Source organism: Rhinichthys klamathensis, unplaced genomic scaffold (assembly GCF_029890125.1).
Source record: "Rhinichthys klamathensis goyatoka isolate OS25496 unplaced genomic scaffold, OSU_Roscu_1.1 h1tg000323l_1, whole genome shotgun sequence".
Classification (NCBI taxonomy): domain Eukaryota; kingdom Metazoa; phylum Chordata; class Actinopteri; order Cypriniformes; family Leuciscidae; genus Rhinichthys; species Rhinichthys klamathensis.
In genome coordinates, this window is record NW_026606839.1 from 1,772,009 (window position 1) to 1,791,690 (window position 19,682).

A 19,682-nucleotide genomic window follows, 5' to 3' on the forward strand; every position below is an offset into this window, starting at 1 on the left:
TTTCCACCGGGCCCACGACATCCATGCCCAGCCGTTCGAATGGTGTACTGATTACGGGAAGGGGCTGAAGGGGCACTCTTGATGGATGTTTGATGGATACTTTTTGACAATCAGGGCAACTTTTACAGTACTGAGCAACATCCCCTTCCAAGCCGGGCCAATAAAAGTGTCTTTTGATACGTGCAATGGTTTTCTTTTTCCCTAGGTGGCCAGCCCAGGGAATGGAATGGCTCAGATGAAGGACAACCTCTCGAGTATCCTGCGGCACCACCAGCTGTTTTACCAGTCCGATCTGGCGGTAAAGTATGCCCCGTTCAAATACAAAATGCTCACCCTTGTCATTAGCGGGTCCCTCCCCTATGATCTCCTGGTTTGCTTTCTGTAGGCAAACAGCAAGACTACCATCTTTTTGCTGTAATGCAATTATGTTAGTAGGCAGCTGGACATGTGGGGTTAGATTGCATGTGCTCTCTACGGGCAATTGGGAGGCATTATACTCAAGCTTTGCTCGTCTCTTTTGACGTCTAGATTTTCTTGATTTTGGGATACCCACCTCTAAATCTACGTCATAAAAGGGCAATGTCGAAAGAGTCTGTATCGCTTCTCCTGGCTGCTTTGCCATGGCCCTTGTTATCACTATGTTGCACTGCTGCGAGGGCTTAACCAGATCTAGGAGTACTGGTAAATCACGACCAAGGACTACGGGATATGGAAGATTATCTGCTACCCCTACTTCTAACAGATAGGTTTGACCTTCAACCCCAATATATAGGTCTGCAGTGGGCACCATTCTTTCCTCCCCATGTACGCAGCAAATGGGTAATTTATTATAGGCCCTAATTAAAGATGGAGCAACAAATTTTCTGTTCACCAGGGTCTGGTCACTCCCAGTATCAACTAGGGCCTTCAGTTCTTTACCTTTAAAATTAACCCTGAGAATTATATAAAAGGAACAAAAAGAAACATGGACAGAGATGGACAAAACAATAGAACAGATAGATAGACCGATAGACGGACAGATAGACCGATAAACAGACAGACAGACAGACAGACAGACAGACAGACAGATAGACAGATAGACAGATAGATAGATAGATAGATAGATAGATAGATAGATAGATAGATAGATAGATAGATAGATAGATAGATAGACAGACAGACAGACAGACAGACAGACAGACAGACAGACAGACAGATAGACACACCTAATCACTTATTTAATTTCATATTCTCATCCACACAGATTGGATTAAGGTTTGGGAGGAGAAGACAGAGATGTTCACACACAGTCTGGTGTTTTGTGAGTTTAGCCATGGAAACCCATTAAGAAGATTATCTGAGACAGAAATGAAAGTGTCGACCGCTCACATTCACGCATGTGTCCCTGAAACACGGACGGGACAATTAAATAAAGGGAGGGATTTATTTGAATGAGATCATTATAATTAACTTATCAGGACCCAAGAGTCACGCACAACTCAAATGAGATCTCAAGTCCATTTCCAGATCAGCCAGCAGTGAGTCGCTAGCGTTATGACATTAAGTTATTAGTTTGTTAAGGCAGGCATCACAACTATTGCACAAAAAATCTGATACATGATTAAAAAAACAACAATAAAAAAAAACTGATTCAACTGATTGTTCCAAATCAAGATCAGCGGAAGGAATATTCTCCACATTTATCAGAAATATCTCAATGTTTACATGGGATTTTTGCTTACTCTCATTGAGCTTCATCTCAGCTGGGCTGAAATAGAGATGATAATGAGATTTTGCTGCTGTCACTGTGTGTCCATCGTCATAATCTTCACAAATGATCACAATTTTTATGAATTTTTAAGCATAGATACAATTGCCAGAAGTAAAAAGCTAAATGCAACCATTATGTGAGATCTTGTTAACGTCTCAATTGTTTCTCCTAGAAAACATGGGGTTAAATGGAGGCCTAAAATCTCATGAGCAATAAAAGAGCAACATCAGTCTGAGCAATAAGTAGCTCCAAACTCAAATGCTGAATTCTTCTTTCTGAATCCTAGAGTCATAAAGATATGCGTTTCACATTCAGTGAATTACAGCATGTTGACACGCATGAATTACATATGTTGTTTGAAGGTAATCATAACTGTATTCATACACATTATGATTTAGAAAATTCTGAGCTTCGAAGACATTCACGGCCTAAAAACACTTGAATAATAATGGATATTCTAAAACAAAAATGTAATTCTAAACAAAAGCAGTTGTCCACTTAATTCTGGCAAAATATTCTACAACTTTATCTTGAAACCGAAATGAAATTCAGCAGGGAATGAGCGCTTCAATCCGTACAGCAAGTCAAACTGTTAAACAATAATAATGATAATAATATGATGAACTAATGCAGTGTTCTGGAATACTGGATTGTGATTGGTTACTCACAGAACTGTGTATTTGCCCATTTGCCCCTGGCTACTGATCTCTTCCATATCTGTGCCAGTTGTGTTGTGTAGCACTCTCTTTCTGCTCACACATAACATAATAATCGACAAACAATTTCCATGTATTGATATATTTGACAATGGCAAATAGCCGTGTAATAAGTGTCAAGTGAGATAATGTCCTGTCAGCCCACTCATTAATTACAAAATATACTCGATTTAAGACGCTACAGTTTCAAGACCCCAAACTTTTGAATGACGTTTTTATGCTATTTTATCCAAACGCAATTGTGGTCAAACCTCACATGACCAGCAAATGACATCACAGGTTCTCAAATCAATGGTGGAATCCAAAATTCAGAATACAGAAACAGTCAAGAGATGTGTGTTACATGTACAGCAGCTGCAGTGTTGTGTCAGAGAGGGAAAACCTGGACTCATGTGTCACACTGTGTAACGGCCACCTAGTGTTAAAGGGTTAGTTCACCCAAAAATGAAAATGATGTCATTAATGACTCACCCTCATGTCGTTCCAAGCCCGGACCTTCTGTCTGTCTGCGACACTAATGATTTGATGCCTTTTTTCGCAAATGTTTTTTTAGAAATAGCCTATATAATTTGCGAAAAGTAAAAAACAACAACAACAACTTAAGCATAATTTAATGGGGCATTTTGGGGGCCCCTAGTTAGCTCGGGGCCCAAGGCAATTGCTGACCTTTGCCTAATGGTTAAGTCCGCCCCTGGATTGACAACAGAACCGGAAGACAATACAATGCTGAATAAAGTCCTAGTTTTTGTTATTTTTGGACCAAAATGTATTTCCGATGCTTCAACACACTCTAACTAACCCACTGATGTCACATGGACTACTTTGATGATGTCTTTATTTCCTTTCTGGACAAGGACAGTATACCGTACATACATTTTCAATGGAGGGACAGAAAGCTCTCGGACTAAATCTAAAATATCTTAAACTGTGTCCCAAAGATGAACGGAGGTCTTACGGGCTTGGGACGACATGAGGGAGAGTCATTAATGACATCATTTTCATTTTTGGGTGAACTAACCCTTTAACTGAAAGAAAAACAACTATAAAAGACACGTGGAACTACCAGTTTGTTTGCACTCTCTTTCCTATTCTTCATCTGGGCAGACTTCAAACTCTCTGACAGATGTTACAACTGTAAAGTTGTTCCCCCGCCTACAGGGATAGGATAGGACATGGACGGGTGAGGAGCCCAGGGAAGAACTGAATGCAACAGGCTTCGCGGTGAAGACTCCTTCCCCATCCACTAGTCCATCCTTACCTCACTGTTCTTTAGGTGTCGCAGGAATTAAAGGGACAATGTGTAGGAATTTCTCCCATCTAGTTGTGAAATTGTATTTTGCATTCAAACGAATTGTGCTCTCCAGCGCCTTGCTTTTTCAAATGAGTGTTGTATCTACGGTAGCCGTTATGTACCAAAAAGCTATGAGAGGATGTCTTCTAATAGGACTTCGTCGAGTGTTCCTTCGGGTGAACAGGTTTGTTATTTCAAACAAACTGCAACTTGACACAACGAACAAACGAATGTTACAGTATGAATTACTGACTGTGAAACTTGCCGGGGCAGTGACAAGCGCCTCTCACCGCTCTGCTCCTCCGCTCCTGCTGCTTTCAGTGACGTCACGCTGGCTCCGAACGAAAACACGTTGTGGAAACGCGTTGGCCTAGTACTTTTTGTCCCTCTCTGCTATTATAGTTTTTCAAGATGACGGAACTACATGGAAGCCTCCGTGGACCTACCCGTCCCATGTATGTAAAGATAATAAATTCTTCGTTTACGAGGATAAGTCAGATAATTAGCAGAAGTATTTGTACACCATTGAGGACATTTATGAATAAAAATATTGATTTTAGATAATAAAATACCTAAAAAGGTACACATTGTCCCTTTAAGAAATAGGGAAAGAAGGAACAACAATAGTAGACTCGGAAAAGGATACAACCCTAGTGTTTGAACAAATACTGCTCTGTTGTCTTTTGTTTTTCTTTCTTACTCTGTACAGATGCCACTTGATGGCTGTCTCCGCAGTGCTGAAGTGCCAGCTATCCTCTCCCTATGGAGGATCCCTATACCACTCTACAGATAAAGCGTTGAATATTTCGGTTTGTGTACCAACCCCGAAGTGATAAAATAAAATTCTGTATCAAAATTTATAGGCAAGACAAGTTTGTTTAGGCATGGTTTGTAGGGAATTACAAACCTGCGCACATATATTCAAATGCACATAACTATATAATCAATTCTTAATGCGGATGTGAACGGCAACGCGTTTATCACAGGTTCGCGTTTAAAGTCTGTTTAGAGAGAACGCTGTCGTGTTAGCGGCCCCTAATTTAATAACAAATGATAATTTCGATGGAAGTGAATCAATCAAAACTAACTTTAGCTGGAAAATAACATTATTCAAGAACCGCTATAAAATCAAACCAATCTCTGTTACCTTAAATTATATGTTTATCTCTGTAAAGCTACTTTGAAACAATCTCCATTGTTAAAAGCGCTATATACAGTAAATGAGGATGACTTGACTTGGCTGTCCCGAGACCCATATGCACCGACCTCCTCACCTGCGCATGAAGCCACAACCTTCAAGAGAACAACTAGACCCACTGCCGAGCCAACTATCACAAAAAAAGACAAAAAAAATACACAACGCAGAGACTCACATACGGGAACCTTCAGTCATCCATCAACATGATCAAGATTGTCATATTGGACCATTATGGACATCGCACGTAGTGTGGACTCCAGAAACAACATATTCTCAGAGCTGATGAATATGTCAAAAAACGGCTTGATTGCTGAGAATGTTTGCATGGCACACCGCCTTCAGTACGAGCAGGAATCCCATGGGTGGCACACCCCATCTCCAACAAGAATACATGTCACAACATCACCACTCCCCCAGCTTCTCCGTGTTGCATTCCTGGATTACCATCCTGCAACCTAACTTCATGACAGATCTACTTTTGCCAAAGACTTTTCCTTGGTGCATGGGAAATTATAGCCTGGTAAACCAAACTCTGCTACTTCGCTTTGCTTCGTAGATAGAGTCTGGAATGGCATAATTGAAAAGTGTTTTCTTTCTCGCGGGGGGGGGGGGCTTGTCTGAAGTATAAAATACTTCAGACAAGCACTCCGAGCAATGTCTGAACTTTGTATTTTGAGCACTTCTTGCGTTGTTTTTGTCTCTTCACGATGACTCGCTTGGTTTAGTCCTCAGTTGTAAGTCGCTTTGGATAAAAGCGTCTGCTAAATGACTAAATGTAAATGTAAATAAAATCATTGGTTACCCGTAAGCCAATCACATAACCTTTGGTTATGACGTGTGTTATTCGCCAGCTCAGCCGCATCGAACTTCCACTGTAAACACATGTATGATGCGAAACCATCGAGCGAAATACCGGAGTGAACATGGCTGACCGAGTTTTGCTGCCTCCTTAACCTGATCCTCCATGAGTGCAACCAAGGGGAACACAATCACAACTATCGCCTTGCCGGCCTTTGGCCTGCCCAGTTTCTCGCTGACGATCGGTAATAGTTGATAAATTAAACTTTTCCCCAAACCTGTCGGGAGTAGGGCCACAACATCACCTCCATTCAAAATGTTTAACAAACACTCTTCTTGTTCGGGCTTCAGTTTGCAAATGCCGGGAATATTCTCCACAGCATCCTGTGTCTCCATATCCGCGGTCGTTTTCGATTTCCCTAACCTAAAATACAATCTTAAACTCGGCTCTTAGCGTCTACGTCACTGCTCTCAGCCCACCCTCTGTTTGTTGATTGGCCGGCTGTTTTCAGGCCGGAGGAAAACTGAGAGACATCAGAGCCCGTCTAACGGAGAGCCTTGGCACTTCCTATTAGCCCCATTGTGTATCATCTTGGTTGCAGTTCCATTAGAATTCCACTGGAGGTGATCGCAGGCGAGTGCAGAATGAATGGGAGTATATGGAGCTAAACGGCTAAATGTATCTCTTTCTCCTGCTTGTCGTTGAATCAACATATATTTTATTGTTGATTCCGCAAGTTCAATATACACTCACCTAAAGGAATATTAGGAACAGCTGTTCAATTTCTCATTAACGCAATTATCTAATCAGCCAATCACATGGCAGTTGCTTCAATGCATTTAGGGGTGTGGTCCTGGTCAAGACAATCTCCTGAACTCCAAACTGAATGTCAGAATGGGAAAGAAAGGTGATTTAAGCAATTTTGAGCGTGGCATGGTTGTTGGTGCCAGACGGGCCGTTCTGAGTATTTCACAATCTGCTCAGTTACTGGGATTTTCACGCACAACCATTTCTAGGATTTACAAAGAATGGTGTGAAAAGGGAAAAACATCCAGTATGCGGCCGTCCTGTGGGCGGAAATGCCTTGTTGATGCTAGAGGTCAGAGGAGAATGGGCCGACTGATTCAAGCTGATAGAAGAGCAACTTTGACTGAAATAACCACTCGTTACAACCGAGGTATGCAGCAAAGCATTTGTGAAGCCACAACACGCACAACCTTGAGGCGGATGGGCTACAACAGCAGAAGACCCCACCGGGTACCACTCATCTCCACTACAAATAGGAAAAAGAGGCTTCAATTTGCAAGAGCTCACCAAAATTGGACAGTTGAAGACTGGAAAAATGTTGCCTGGTCTGATGAGTCTCGATTTCTGTTGAGACATTCAGATGGTAGAGTCAGAATTTGGCGTAAACAGAATGAGAACATGGAGCCATCATGCCTTGTTACCACTGTGCAGGCTGGTGGTGGTGGTGTAATGGTGTGGGGGATGTTTTCTTGATACACTTTAGGCCCCTTAGTGCCAATTGGGCATCGTTTAAATGCCACGGCCTACCTGAGCATTGTTTCTGACCATGTCCATCCCTTTATGGCCACCATGTACCCATCCTCTGATGGCTACTTCCAGCAGGATAATGCACCATGTCGCAAAGCTCGAATCATTTCAAATTGGTTTCTTGAACATGACAATGAGTTCACTGTACTAAAATGACCCCCACAGTCACCAGATCTCAACCCAATAGAGCATCTTTGGGATGTGGTGGAACGGGAGCTTCGTGCCCTGGATGTCCACCCCACAAATCTCCATCAACTGCAAGATGCTATCCTATCAATATGGGCCAACATTTCTAAAGAATGCTTTCAGCACCTTGTTGAATCAATGCCACGTAGAGTTAAGGCAGTTCTGGAGACGAAAGGGGGTCAAACACAGTATTAGTATGGTGTTCCTAATAATTCTTTAGGTCAGTATAGATTATAGGCCAAAAGTCGAATGAACGAGTACTTATGTCCTTTTGATTTCTTACAGGTTAGGCCGTTGTTGGCTAGAACATCATCACATTTTTGAATGGACAGATAAGTGACTTAAAAATGCAATTTTCAGCTGAGTGTATTATCTTAGCCCTCCCTTTTGAATGCAACTTTCAAATTACTTGACAAAAAATTACATCCTGAGAAAAGTGGATTTCTGGGGGTGAAACCCCATAGACTCCCATTCATTCTGCACTCGCCTGCGAGCGCCCCCGCATGGAAAGAGAAGCCAGTCCAGTAACCGGAAGTAACCAGACAGTGTCTCAGACTCCGTGCAGAAGCGAACTGAAATAGGCCTATAGAGCAGAAGTATGAAGTCTGACGTAGTCAGGCTAGGGAAATTATGCTCCAGCCTAGACTCCCTTGGGTGAAATTCCTCTTGAACGTTGAACATGTGGTCGAAATGAAAACAGAATCCCATGTGGACATTACTCCATCAGCAGGAAAAGGACTTAGAAGGGTGTCTCCATAGGACACCATTCCCCCCGAAACTCTTTGCAATAAATCAGTGGTGTATGATTCCTCCACCGACTGGCACTTTTTGGTTATGTGGAACTTCTGTCTACAACATCCTACCCAGCCGATTCAACGGCAGGTGCACCCTGGTTTATGTTCGGCTATCAGAGGAAATACACACTCCAACCCAAGCTCTCCACATCTACAAAATTCAACATCTACCACCAACAATGAAGATGGCTGCATTCCAGGACTCACTTGTTGTCAAGATTTGGTTTGTTCATGGCATGTTCCATGTCTGTCATGTGATTCCCTGTTTGTCATGTGATCCTGCCATGTGTCTTGTCATTGGTTAATCATCTGTTCATTGTTTACAGGTGTCCCCTGTCATTAGTCTGTGTATTTAAGCCCTCATGTTTGCCATGTGTCCTGGTCAAGTTTTGTTTGCCTGTAACCTCTGCTTTTTGTAAGTTTATGTTCATGTCCTTGTTTTTGAGTTTTTCATGCTATGTTTTTGTTTCATGTTTAATCTTCTTTGTAATAAACTGCACTTGGGTTCTATCATCTACACTTGCCTCCAGTGGATCCGTTACACTTGTACACAAACATGGTGGTCAAGAACTCAATTAAATAGCACATGACCAGCTTAAATAAAAAAATAATATTAATCATGGGTGTTAAATACACGTGAATGGAATATGATGTAAATTCTTCAGCACATTTAGCCTAGTGCTCATTTAAAAACATATGAAATGAAAACTGCAGTGATGTAATACTAACAAACACGCAATAAAGATGCCGTCCCTGAAACATCAGCTTTGTGTTCTCGTGTCAGCAGTTCCTGAAGTCCAGATGCAGTGATTATAAGAGCTGAAAGCCTCGTTTATCTCTCAGGTGCCGTTAGAATAAGAGTATAATGTGACCTTCTCAAGCGCTGGATGAGTCTATAATGACACAGAACTCGCTGCTTTAATCTCAACACACATTCACTTTGAAGAACACTGTGTTACACTGAAATGAAAGGATTTGAGAGACCTGGGAAATCTCCTTACAGCGACCCTATGCCTGCAGATCACACACGCACAAACACACGCATGCGCACGCACACACACGTCCTCAAACTGCCTTTGAAAGTTTTAAAGGGATAGTTCACCCAAAAATGAAACTAAGACTTTCAGAACACAAATGAAGATCTTTTTGATGAAATCTGAGAGGTTTCTGTCCCTCTGTACGCTACGCAACTACCACTTTGAAGCTTCAAAAAGTTTTAAAAAGAGATAAAAAACTCTTCACATATAATCATTGATCAGCTAACAAACAGAAGCTCAAACGTGCTGCATAACATGAGGATGGGGTTCAGTCTTCAGTCAAATGATCCTTCAGAAATTTGAAATCTGATTTGCTGCAGAAACATTTCTAATTATTATCAATGTTGCAAATAGTTGTGATGCTTCATATTTTTTTTTTGCAGAATCCCTGAAATATTTTTGAATAAAGAACAGAATCTATTTGAGATGGAAATCTTTTGAAACATTACAAATGTCTTTACTTTTAGCATCATTGCTAAAAATTTTTATATATATTTGCATACTTTTTTATTTGAAACAAATAAATCACAAAATCAACATTTTTTTGTAAATACACATTAAATTTATTACCAATTTTAACACTCTATCATTAGACATCTGACAGTGACTTTATTTAAAACATTCATAATTTTTTCTTTTTCCTCCAAAGAAAAGAAACATCTGAATTCATAATAACATCTATACAAAGACCAGATAACAGGAACAATAATGGGCTTAAAAAGTGTTCTTAATTGTGTCAATGCAAATTCAATGGCAACAAAAAAAATGACACGAGCCACCACACGGTGTGTGTGTGTGTGTGTGTGGTGGCTAAAATCATGAGCTTTATCACAAGGTACAACAGCGTCTGAGAACATGCACTAAAGTGCTAGTGTTTAAAGGCATGCATATCAAACATGATATCTGCACAACCGCTGTCCGAACCCTAGTCCACACATCCCGGAGAAATGTGCACAGGACGCCCAGTGGAATATTGGTCATATGTGGAACCAATCCTAAAGCATCTCAATATAAAACGTCTTATTTCTTACAGAACATACACTGATGAATCAATAAAAATATGATCTGGGATGTTGATTAACGCTCATGTTGTGTTCTGGTCATTTTCCTGAAAATGCTAGTTAATGTTATTGCATTGGACTAAAACTGACTGACTTACTGAATATTGGGTTTGATCTTTTTGATCAACTTTCAAGGACAGCTTTTGCATTTCATTTTGGAACGTATTGATCGTAGGCCTCCTTTATCTGAGCTTATGCACCTCATTTATTGAATTGACAAAAAGACCAAATCCAATATTTGGTGATAATATAGTGTATAATGAGAGAAGCCGTTTAAAAGGCCGGTCATTTTTAATCAAGAACAACAAATTAAGTAAAGGATTTTCAACACAGAACAAGGATTAAGAGAGTAAATATTGTCAAATTTAACCCTGGGTATGTCTTTTTAACCCAAGGTTAACCCCACTATCCTTTATGATTGGTTTTTAGTTATGACAGCTTATTTCCAACTAGAATCCCGTGCACATTCCTTCAGGGTTTTGTGACTAGGGAAATGTGCATAAGTATAATCAGTGTCAATATACTACTCTCCTGTCATCATTTAACATTCAGTTTTCCATTGGGTTTTAAAATACATTATGATTGACATCATATATCATTCGTCCCTGTCGAACTAGAGTGTGTGGTTTTCTCCTTTAGTTTAATTCTCCTTACAAAGTCTTTTTAAATTCAAGCATCAAAGGTTTCCAACAAAATGGGATGTACGAGAAAAATAAGAAAATAGTTTTATAAACTATATACACGGAACATAATTCAACAAAGGATTATTTAACCCTCCAAAAAAAAAAAAAAAAACCCGAACATAAATGCATGTAAACTTTTATGCTGTTCTGACAAATTTTATTACTATCCAGTATCAGAACATAGTTTTATAAACTATATACACGGAACATAATTCAACAAAGGATTATTTAACCCTCCAAAAAAAAAAAAAAAAACCCGAACATAAATGCATGTAAACTTTTATGCTGTTCTGACAAATTTTATTACTATCCAGTATCAGAACATCTGAAAAGAAGTTTGATGTTTTACGACCAACACATATAAAGTCATATGTATTGCATACATGTACATTGACACACACACGAGTACGGGACCGTTGCGAGGTCACGTGTGTGTAGGCACCTCTTATGGAACACTTTGCGGTGTTTTGCGTCAGTACATTCCAGGTTCTTCATTCCAAAACGGAAGTTCTAGAATGTTTTCCGGATGGTTGAGTTCAGCTGGTGCTCACAGAACTCTGCCCTCTAGTGGCAGTTCAATGGTTCTGAGAAAGGTTCTCGATGGTTCCGTCGCTCCGGCGGTGTGCGTACGTGTGGTCAGGCTGGAACGGGGGATAGTGAAGGACAGTCAAAGCATATCACAGGGGCTTCGCTTTCTGCGCACCTTTTTTGGGGCATTTCAGAAGTAAAACAAGAATGCGCTCTAAATTCAAATTCTTCAATTCGTATTCACACTTGACAACTAAAAGGGGTTGGTTAAAAGAAAGTGCAAAAGGATGTATCTAGGCTGGTTACGTGTGTGGGGAAACCTCCTGCCCGGGCTCCTCTGTGTCCGGGATGGCCTGAGCCGAGGGGAAGAGGAACCTCACTGTGCGCTGCGTGTGTTTGGGTGAGGATGAGGGCGAGTGGGCGGCCCAGCGGGACGGGGGTCGACGGTTGGCAGGACGAGCCGGTCGAAGGAAACAGGAGTCCAGAGGTGGAGCCACTGAGGAACGGGGCAAGTCCTGCAGTCAAGGAAGAAAACATGTAGGATTTCAAACTCTGAGCTTCTGCAGGAAAGGCTGTTATTTGTAGTCAAGTTAGTTGCTGGTTGGTCTGCAACAGTATTGTTATTGTTAACTAAAACATAAAAAAAAAAAAAAATTGTTAATAGAAATAAGGCTGAAATAAAATATTGGATGAAAAACTTAAATACTGAAAAACTTAAATAGGTTTAAGTTGAATTACTAGAATTTAAATAGATTTAAATAGAAATAAATGAAAGCTATACAAAAAAACTAAAACTGATAAAAATGACAAAAGCACATAACTAAATTAAAATGAAAACTGATAATCTAAATATAAAAGCTAACTTGAAATATGAAATAATTCTATAAATAAAGCTAAATAAAATATAAAAAAGTAGAACTATTAAAAATCATTATCGTTATTTAAAAATAAAGCTGAAGTAAAATAAAATATTTAGGATATATTAGATGGAAATCTGTAACTTAGAAAACTTGTTCAAGTACTACAATTGCTAAAACTGAAATAAAAATATATTAAATAAAGCTGAAGTTAAATAAAATATTTAAAAAACTGTTACAAAAAATGTATTGAAAAAAGAAATGTCGCCTTGCCTTTACCAAAATAAAACAAGTTAAAGTAGTATACTAAAATTGAAATACAAATGAATTAAAAAACTAATACAAAAATGACAAAATCACATAACTAAATTGAAATGAAAACTGAAAATCTAAAAATAAATGCTAAAAATAAATATAGCTTTATAATACTATAAATAAAGCTCAATATAAATATAAAGAAGTTATTTAAAATAAAGATTACATGGAAAACTGTACCTTAAAAAACTTAAGTGAAAATATAAATGTTGCTTTGTCAATGAACTAAAATAAAATTAATTCAAAATATATATAAAATATAGTATGATAGCATCTAATAATAAAATAACACTGGTCTGAAAGTAATTGTGCTTTTATAGATTTAACTAAAATCGATAAACATCCATTCTGTGGCAGATAGAAAAGAAGAATATTCAGTTTGTTTTGGGCTGAATGTCTGCTTTTGAGGAAATACACATTTTGAGCTTGATTTATTCTAAACAATTCTCTCTCGAGCGATAAAGCAACAATTAAAAATGAATGAGATTTCAGCATGAGAGGTGGATATTTTAATCTGTGCTTTGAATAATTCAAAAACAGGGATTTACTACTGTACGTCTATATAAATCTGCTTTCGGTCTTTGAAGCTGATACAAAGTGAATTTGAATGGAGTTCTATGGAATTCTGTTTATACACTCCAGTGACATCATAACCAACATGAAACCAGACAACTAAAACTAAAAAGAAATCTAGTTACAATTATTTAATATGTTAATTGAAATCAAGCTGAAATGAAATAAAATATAAATATTAGATGAAAAAAAACCAACAACTTGGCAACTAACTAAATTACAAAAACTAAAATGGAAATAATTTAATAAAAATATTAAAAAATAAAAATGACAAAAGCACTACTAACTACTAAAACTATAAAGATTGAAGGCAATTTTAAATTCAACCAAGCATCAAGTTGTTGTTAGAAGTGAAGAAATGAGACCCAGCGTTAGCAGGTGTTAAACGGCACAATCAACACACACAGCAGCCAATGAACCCTACACACACCATAGCACTGCTAGCATGCTCACGTCCTGTTAACACCAGACAGGACAGTACAGTACAGTAAACCCAGAGAGCACAGATGTTATGGTGTGGTCTCCATCAGTAGGGCTGCTGAGGTTAAGAAATGGACAAAAATAATACAATTACAAACACAGAAACACGTAAACAGCCAAAGGACCTACGAAAAAGTTCAAGTTAAGTGATTAAATATTAATAGTCAAAATGGTAACGCCATCCAAAAAGCCACATTTGAGTTCGATATACAGTGTCACTTAAGTCACTTTAAAAAGTGTGCAAATACTTTTAGTCTTCACTTAAAATACTATTTTTTATTGTTTTATACAGTGACACTTAAGTCACTTAAAAAAAAAAAGTGTACAACATTTTTATTGTTTTATCTATTTAGGAAATGTTTCACTTCGTTTGCTTGTGTTAACGTTCTTTGAATTTTTTTTTTTTTTTTGAGCCACTGCATATCAGCCAAAGTTTCTTGTGTTTCGGCTTATGAAATTCCACCCCATGTTTTGGGACAATAATTTCGGTCCAATAAAAACTCTGATAGCTTTTTGGATGACTGGTTATTGGTGAGGTCAGTTAATATCAGACGATGGGCATGCTCACACCTACATGAGGACTAAAAAAGTGTGACCACAACAAAGCACATACAATATTTCCCATAATGCCTAGCGGTGATACTAGAAACTGCGTGGCATGCGGTGAGAGAAATCCCATTAAAATCAGTGAGACGGAAGACTAGTGAGGTCACTGTGAGGTCAAAGGTCGAGTAGGATCGGTGGCACTTACTGCACGGCGAGCACAAGCTGCGTTACAGTCCCCAGGGTGCAGTTAGTAAGACAGTGTGGTTCTGGAGGCAACCCGGAAAAACAGGAGTAAACACACTTGTCAAAATAACACAAGCACATCAGACTCAGGTTAGCACTACATCGCTCATCGGGCCGGTCCGGCGGGTACAACCTGGAAAAGCAGCCTCGCTGTCCTTTACATATTAACATTACAACACTATATAGTTGCATCTCTCTGAGATTAAAACCTGTCCAGGTCATATTTCTCCTCCAAATGTAATAATAATCAATTATAATCAGCATCAAATTGTATTTTGCCTTTCAATTTTGCCCAGTTACCATTACAGCAGTGCAATATAATATAATATAACATAATTTAATATAATATAATATAATATAATATAATATAATATAATATATTATAATATAATATAATATAATTTGATATAATATAATATAATATAATATTGTAATGCATACATAAACAAATAAAATAAATCATTAAAATAAATAATATAAATATAGTAATAAACTACTGTGGGTTCATTGTGCAAAAACAATTTGCCTTGTGCTATTACTTTCCCCTTATTCTAGCCTATTGCAATGCAATTATCTAACATTACTGTATTATATGCTGTTGAATACATTTGGTTCAGCTGTAATAAATTGCATTTAAAATATATCGATTCCTGTAATAATAATTCTTTATTCGTGTTCTGTGATATTTATTAATCAGGATTCGTTTTTAGTTGGAAGTCTATGAAAGTTCATGGTATTACCTGGTCTCCTCCACTGTTTATTGCCGCAGCTCTTTACAATACAGCGAAAACCCATGATTGTAAACTATGCTTTTACTATCTAGTAATTGTTGACTCTATTACTCCAACTCTAAACGAACTCTCTGCTCCTCATCACGGTGCGTCTCATGTGAGGCGGTAATCACTCCGCCCAAGTAGCAGTGCTTCGCCTTCTGAGAATATAGTTCCCAATATTGATACGGCTAAAAGATGGCTGTGTCTCATATGATCTTGTTATTTGTACACTCAGTGACTATACAAATCACAACATGTAAATAGGAAAATGTATGCGTTATTTTGTCACTTATTGGGATTAGTATGCTAGCTGGAGCCATTTACATCCAGTCTTTGTGCTAAGCTAGGCTAGCGGTGGGTGCGTCAGACAGAGTTACGGCACGCACGGAGATGAAAAAGGTATGTATGGACTTATCTAACTCTGGGGGATACGGTGAATAAGCTAAAGTCCCAAAAAGTCGGTGTGGTCTACATCACGGCTCTCAGCTCGCCCTCTGTTCGTTGATTGGCCGGCTGTTTTCAGGCCGGAGGAAAACTACGAAGTACGAAGTCTGGCGTAGTCAGGCTATATCAGATATGCCATTTGTTGTGAAATATTGGGGTTGTATAATTAGGGGTGAAATGTGATCTGGACACGTCTTTGTGATTCTCACCCTTATATACAGTAACTCTGTGAAATATAGTTTTACTTGTGTAAACTCCTAATCTGTGCATGACCATCGCCTCCATTTAAAATGAATAGAGATGATGGACAACACATTTCACAAGGCAAAATATTACTAAAGTTTTCTTCTGTTGTATTGCATGTATTAATGCCCAGTAATATCCATAATGTTTAAAACACAAATCCCAGATGCATACACTGCTCACACAAACAACCATCTTTGATGATGTTAAAATCTTTGTAAATGTGTCTTTGGCATTAATGGGGCATCATGGGTTTGTGCGCTGACGCTGCTCTCTGTGGACATGCTTTCATGTGAGGGATTAATCTTCGTAATGGAGAGAGTTTGGCAGGCATCAAAAACTGGATACAACTTTATTACAGTGAATTAGAACATCCTGTATCCAAAGAAGTTATGTAAGCTAGTTTAAAATAAACAAACAATAAGCAGCATGTGATATGCTACAGTTAGCATTGTAGAAAAGCAGCACGCTAAAGCATGCATTCAGACCTGCATTCAGGCAGCATTTGGAAGCAATGAGAATTTTTGATACTTTTATATAAACATAATTTTGTATCTTGAATCTGCATTGTCCAAAGACCAAAACCTTCAACAAGCAGTCAAATTTATACTGTAATATACAATCCCCACTAAAAAAAAAGAGACAAACTAAATGCCCATGTACCCGCAGGAAAGAACAATATCACAAATTAGATCATCTCATTTGTTTCTACTAGACCGCAAATGGAGACATTTGCTAAGGTCTCCTGCATCTAAGATGTGTTTCCTGAGAAAAAGACCCCAGTAATTTCACACGTCTCTCCTGTAGGGTTTCAGAAGAGATCTCAACAATGTCTCAAACTGTGCAAAGACACTACCATCTGAAACCAAAAGTCAGCAATCCTCAAACATTTTGATGAAAAAGACATGAATGTTGCTAAAGGCGAGACACCCCAGGTCAATAGGGTAAAAAACAAATACTAATAGATAACACCATACTTCACCAGTTGATTGATTACATTAATAATTGCAAAAAAAAAAAAATTGTATTACAAGTTTTCTGAAATGTTACGTTAAAATATGCAAATGAGGCATTATCTAATTAAATGTGCACTAATTTGCATACATTTCTAGAACAAAAATCTGAACATTGTATGAAGTCAGGTTCAAAATTCTTGTTTGATTTTTTTTATATATATATTTTTAGAATATCAGAAAGTACTGTCAACAGCCAAAAATACATACATTTCCATCATTTTTTAGGAATAAAATGTTGTATAAAATCTGGAAAATTATATATATGAACAAATATGAACAAACCTCTGTAAAAACCTTCAGAATATAGATAAGAATAAATCTGTAAAGTTTGGCGTATGTAAACGCTACTCAAGTGGAGATTTCTGGCTCAATGTAGGAGGAAAACGGCCTTTAAAGATATACACCGTAATTGAAATCTACAGACGCAAATAGATAAAGCGCTCTAAAAGATACAGTTAAAAGTGTATTTTGGATGTTTTCTTTCAACTAGTCTAAAAAAAAAAAAAAAAAACTTTATGAAAAGCCAAAAAGCCCAAAATCTCAAAATTGACAGATGCATGAAAAAACAGTTTTGCCTGTAGTATCTCGCCTTAAAAAATAAATATGGTACATTTTTGATTTCATGTTGACTTAATGTCTCCTGAGCTATACAAGAGCACCCTCCAAGCAATGAGAAAAACTCTCGGTTACCTCAAGACATCCAGGTTTCTCTGTGTCTCCGGTTCTGTTGGGAGCCGCCGCGGATGAAGCGGAAAGCCTCCTCTCCTCTCTGAAGCTCTGCTCCAGTAGTTTCTTATTCAGGATCCGTGCAGCGTTCTCCGCCAGCGTGTATCCCGGAGGAGCGGACAGGTCCTGTCTGATGCTAATCCCCTCTGGGGTTTTCTCGCCCTGCGTCTCTACAATGAGCTGAACAGGGCTTGGGGACCGGCCCCGAGAGTTTCTTAAAGGCCCCTGCGCAGCACAAACACTGGGAGATTTGGGATCTGTTGGCCCTGCTTCAGTGGGACGAGAGCGGCTAGGGGACTTATTGAACTTCTGCATGGTGTCGTAAGCGACGGGCGTGTGGTCGATGATGTTGAAGAGGCTGGAGAGCCCGTCGTTGATGGTGGTGTGAACGGGACTGTCTCTAGTCGTCGTGGACCGAGCCCAAGCGGATTCATTGTTGCCTTTTTGCTGCTGGGAAGTGGTTGTTGGAGTGGGAGCACGAGTCTGGCCGACCGGTTGCTCTGCTTTGCCAGCGTTTGAGGGTTTCCTTTGGAGCTTGGGTGAGCCGTATTTCGGAGAACAACACGGGCGTTCAAACTTAGCCTGTACGACTGGCGAGTACTGCATTTTCCTAAGGCTCCTAGAAGGGGATGAGATGGGAGTAGAGCCTCCTTTAGGCGTTAGACACCGGTGAGGGCTGCTTGTGATGGTGCGAAGAGCCTCCGTTTGCAGTCCCACGCTGATGGTCTGGGTGGTTTGTGTCCAACGCGTGGTAAAACCATTCGTCTGGCACGACATGTCCCGTAGCTGCCTTTCCGGAGGGCTGGATCCAGATGCAGATGATCGCATAGCAAATGCCTTTTCCTTCATGTCGTCACTCAGATTGCGAGACAGCTCCAGCTCTAATGATGAGGTAAATCCAACCGCAGGGCAAATCAATGGACTTTCTACAGGCCTAAGTCCTGCCTCCAAATGACTCCTAATCTCACATGGCCACGTTCCTCCAAACACCTCTTCTGCACCTCCTACAACCTCCCCTGCCTTTACTTGAGTCACTTTGGAGAACATGTACTCCTGTTCGGACGTGCTTGGAGCTGATCGCTCCCCTCGAGCGGGACTGTGGAGGATATGCACCCCAAACTGGTCTCCACCCTGGGTCACTCTGAGCGGGAGCATTTGGCAGTACTCAGGGCTACTTATGGTGTTGGTGGTCAAGGTGGCGCTGGTGGTCAGGAACCAGGAGGCTGGCTGGAATGCTTCTGAAGTCGACTCGGCCCTTCGGGATTCGGCCCAGGCCTCCATCCCCGGAGAGGGCATTACTGGGCCAGGAATGGGACAAGAGGCCAGGGAGCTGGTGGGCAGATCCCAACCCTTACTATTAAACTCCTCAATGTATTTGAGGTCATCCGGTGAAAGGGGAGGGGTCACATCGTCCCGCATATGTTCGCCATGCTTGCTCTTATCTGGTAGGAAGGGGGAGCTGTCCATTAAACGCTGGAAGTCGCTCATGGAGCAAACTGACTTCGCCCTACGGAGACAAAACCGGTTGAAAAGTTACAATGCTGTTATTAAACATTATACCTGACACTGTTTTTGGGTTATTTTTCACTCAGCTTAAAGCAAGTTTATGGGATTGATGCAATGCTCAAACAAAGTATATTATTAAACAACGCAATGTCGCTGCCAACCTTTTGGAATTGTCTTTGGGTCAGGAGGAGTAAATATCTATGTTTGCAGGGTTAACCCTATGTTCCTCTAACCCTAACTTTGTGACCCTGGATCACAAAACCAGTCACAAGTCGCACGGGTATATTTGTGCCAATAGCCAACAATACATTATATGGGTCAAAATTATCGATTTTTCTTTTATGCCAAAAATCATTTGGATAT

General features: G+C 39.5%; 1 protein-coding gene across 4 annotated transcripts in view; it reads right to left on the reverse strand.

Moving 5' to 3' along the window:
- Positions 1-11,846: 11,846 nt before the first annotated feature.
- LOC130105579 (microtubule cross-linking factor 1) overlaps positions 11,847-19,682 on the reverse strand; it is a 95,783-nt gene continuing 87,947 nt past the window's right edge. For 2 of the 4 annotated variants that reach the window (XM_056271633.1, XM_056271631.1), the window contains 2 exons: positions 17,778-19,320; positions 11,848-12,112 (listed from right to left, as the gene is read on the reverse strand). In XM_056271633.1, the coding sequence (XP_056127608.1) occupies positions 11,900-12,112; positions 17,778-19,320 (1,756 nt within the window). In that variant the 3' untranslated portion in view covers positions 11,848-11,899. Of the gene's footprint in view, positions 12,113-14,573; positions 14,635-17,777; positions 19,321-19,682 lie in introns of all 4 variants that reach the window. The other 2 variants (XM_056271634.1, XM_056271632.1) reach the window with 2 other exon arrangements.